Consider the following 4078-nt stretch of genomic DNA (forward strand, 5'->3'; position numbering starts at 1 on the left):
GTTTTTCCAAACTTCCTATTTATTTTCACAATTTGAAGAGGCATAATCCCGGTACAGTGGCCTATATTCAAACAGATTCTGAATATTATTTCGAGTGTTGTTTTTATGCAATTGGGAGCACGATAAATACAAAAAACTTGTTGTTATTTAATATATAAATTTTTTTAAAACAAACTATAGAGTGTTTATGTGTTCCATTTTAATATATTGCAGATACGAGCGTTCAAACGTTTTTGTCGTAAAGTTATAATTATGGATGGTGCCCATTTGAAGGGTGATTTTAAGGGAACCATATTGCATGTAGTAGCTATAGATGGGAACAACCAGATACTGCCCCTTGCGCACGAAATATGCAAAAAAGAGAGTGGTCTTACTTGGACATGGTTTCTTGAAAAGTTGTATGAATGTGTTGGTGATTGTCAAGAATTGACTTTTGTCACTGATAGGGCCGATGCAATTCGGGTTAGTATTGAAAATGTTTTCCCACATGCTCATCATGGCGTGTGTGCTTTTCATCTACTAGGAAACATAGTACACATGTTTGGGAAAAATGATAAAACAAAAGTGTTGTTTTGGAGGCTTGTGAAAGCTTACAAAAGAAATGTTTTTGAAGAATTGTGGTATAGATTTAGTTCTACTAGGCCGCAAGTAGCAGCGTATCTAAATGAAATTCCCCGTGCTAAGTGGATTAGAGCATATTCGCTGTCGAAACGGTACGATTACATGACCTCGAACAGTGCAGAGTCCATGAATGCTTTATCTGTAGATGCAAGGAAGATGCCTATAATACCCCTTCTTGAGTTATTCCGTCGTCTTTCACAGGAATGGTGTAACAAGCGTCGCATCGAAGGAGGTATGAATTTAATTTGGACTTTAATTAGGTCGAATAATAAGTTAATTATATATATCTTCTTTACAGGGAAACGTTCAACAATGCTAACCGAGTGGGCTGAAAAAGTAGTTAGTAAAAATGAAGAGCGTACGACAGGATGGTCTGTTTCTGGTGTTTCAGATGCAATATATCAAGTTCATGATTTCAAACATGGTGGCATAGTTGATCTGAGGCAAGAGACTTGTACATGCAAATATTGGGAAGGAACTGGGTTGCCTTGTGGTCATGTCATAATGGTCTTGAAGCACTTGAAAACTAACTTCGGACATCTGGCTATAGATGCTTACAAAATGGAAACGTACCGAAGTACGTATGAGGAGCCGGTTTACCCCCTTCCAGAACCGTGTGATTGGGAGATTCCTGATGAGATGATGGTTGTTAAACCCCCGATAATGGATACACGTCAAGCTGGTAGACCGAGAAACAGAAATCGTATCCCGTCACAAGGTGAGGAACCTATAGTAAGAAGGTGTAGTAGATGTGATAGTACAACACATAATGCAGCGACTTGTCCGGCATTGGTCCCAAAGAAACAAAAAAGGCTACAAAAAGTAGTGCAACATCAGGTAGTAACACAAAAGGGAAAGGGAAAGGGACAGTAGGGACTCATGAGACGTTAGATACGCACGGGACACAAGAGACGCTTTGGACGAGTGGGACGCAGAGAGAAGACTATTGTTCAACGTTTGATTTGAATGATTGATGTTGTATTTATAATTAATTATGTTTTGTTTTAGAGGACATTAATTTGTGTACTTTAAAATGGTGTGTTTATTTTAAAGATGATGGGTAATATTATGATTATATTAGTGCATAATTACTAGTACAATAATAACTACTACTCGAAGATAATACATTCAACAAACCAGAAACCTATATTAAACGTACAACAACAGTAATTAACTTAAGGGAATTGCAAAGGATACTTTTCTTTCTCCATTGTTATGTAGTCGTCCCTAATTCTTATTTTATCTTCCATACGGTCCTTTTGGATACCAAGTTCTATCATTTCTGCATCCTTGTCATCAAGCCATTTCTCATACAGTTTGATATTCTTCTTAGTTTTTTTTATCCAATCCTCATGATCTTTGATTTTTTTTAGTAATCGTCATCCTTTCCTCAACCTCTTTGCACTCCGCCGCAATGACGTCACGACGTTCAGTGAGAGCTCGAGATGAGTCTTTATCTTTTTTTTGTTGTTCTTCAGCCCATTGTAGTTGTTGCAAAGTATCATCCGACATATACGACTCTCTTAAATTTGGTGATGGGGCAAGAAAAGGGTCGATCGGATCACAATAGAAACAATCAACTTCGTTGTACGAGCAAATATACAAAGTTGAAGATGAACTCATTTTAAATTTAAAAAAAAAATTATAACTCTATACCATAAATCCAACGACCATCCATGACTATATATAGTCCCTTCCACTCCGCAGAGAGTTGTTGTCAGTTCGCAGAGCTTTTTGTCAGTCCGCAATAATGTTTGTCAGTCCGCAGAGCTGTTTGTCTAGTCGTTGTCATCCATACATTACAATTATGGGAATACAATTATTTATTTAAAGGAAAACATTTTTTATTAAAAAGTGAAGAACGCCAACAGACCATTACAACTACGGTTAACATAAAACTGAATACAAATTGATATTCGTTGTAATCCATACAATACAGTTCAATTGAATTGTCGTGGAGGTAAGACCACAACACTTTCAACTGGTATTTCCCAATGCCTAAGGGTTGGAATAGGATTGACCGTCTCAGTTTGATAAGCATTTCGATACACCGCTGTACTTAACTTTAAATTTACCATTTGCTGGATTTCTGCAATTTCGAGTCTTTGTAGTGAAGCTATAGCATGCTCACAAGGTATACCGCATTTTTGCCATTTACCGCAACTACAAATACCACGGTCTAATTGGACAGTTTCAGTTGTTGAATATTTAGTCACTTCGTATCTGTCGCCAACAATATGCGTAATCCTACAACCATCCGAGTGGATAAATCTTTTATGTATCACCTTAAGTGCATAAGGGGTTATAAGACCATGAAAATCCCCTGTGAAATGAACTGAATCAAAAAAACAAAAATTATGATGTCATAATGTATAATAACATATCAATTCACCATTTGAGTGATGTCATAACTTATAATTACATCCAAACGCAGCACGTTGAAGATACACTGCTTGCATCGAGTCATGGACCATTTCAATGATTGTTGTTATTGGAAACTCATGCGTGTTTGTTTTAAACCAATTGACAACAACGGGAATGTCAATGAATTTAACATTGAAACGTACTCTTGGAAAACAAGCCCGTACCCATTTTGCAATGGGAATATTGTCAAGCCAATCAAGATCATTCCCATTAACCTCATTTTTTAAGTTGTTCAAACATGCATAAAAATGAGATAAATTATACGCTTTACAAGTCTTCCAGAACAACTGCTCTACGACTGTATTGCTTCCGATGGAAGCGCGTATTTTCTCGGCTATATTTTTACAACAATAGCCATGATATGAATCAGGGTAGACTCTTTCAACTGCAAAGTCTATAGAATCAGACATATGGGTTATGAAACCAACTTCTGTATTGTCACCCAAACATTCTTTAAGCCTCCTCATGAACCATAACCATGAATTGTCACAGTATATGGTTCCCAAAGCAAACGCTATGAGAAGGGGTTCATGATTTCCATCTAAAGCAACCGCAATGTACATGGATCTTACATACGCCCCAATTAGAGGTACTTGACCAACGAATATGATTGGTATCATAGACGTGAGAAACATACGAATCTGTAAGTCAACATGTGTTGGATTAGGAATGTAACAACTTGAAATAACTAAATATTTATGTACTATAAGGGATTACATACCACGCATCCTAATGCCACAAAACAAATTTGGAAACGATTGTACTGATCTTTCGTAATGTACGTGTAGGTGTTAGGATTGGTTCTTTGCAGATTATGGAAAAAAGTCGGTAGGCTGGAGAAACTTTTTCTTAATACCTGATTGACTGAACTCATTTTCACAACTTTCGACGCCTTGTAAAAATGGAAATGCTTGTCCAATTTATAAGGAATTAGTATACATTATTCTGCAGAACTTACTTGTCAGTCCGCGTAAATGACTTGTCAGTACGCGTAACTTATTTGTCAGTCCGCGTAACCTGTTTGAATGTATGG

The 4078-nt window shown here is 36.9% G+C and overlaps 1 protein-coding gene across 1 annotated transcript; it reads right to left on the reverse strand.

The window, feature by feature from the left end:
* Positions 1-2561: 2561 nt before the first annotated feature.
* LOC145122091 (uncharacterized) lies at positions 2562-3608 on the reverse strand. Its single transcript, XM_079057754.1, has 2 exons — positions 3044-3608; positions 2562-2956 (listed from the first exon to the last, which is right to left on the reverse strand). The coding sequence occupies exons 1-2, from the start codon at positions 3606-3608 to the stop codon at positions 2562-2564; spliced, it is 960 nt and encodes a 319-aa protein (XP_078913880.1).
* Positions 3609-4078: the final 470 nt, after the last annotated feature.

This window comes from Lactuca virosa, chromosome 6 (genome assembly GCF_052849685.1).
Source record: "Lactuca virosa cultivar CGN04683 chromosome 6, Lactuca_virosa_CGN04683_v6, whole genome shotgun sequence".
NCBI classification, from domain to species: Eukaryota; Viridiplantae; Streptophyta; class Magnoliopsida; order Asterales; family Asteraceae; genus Lactuca; species Lactuca virosa.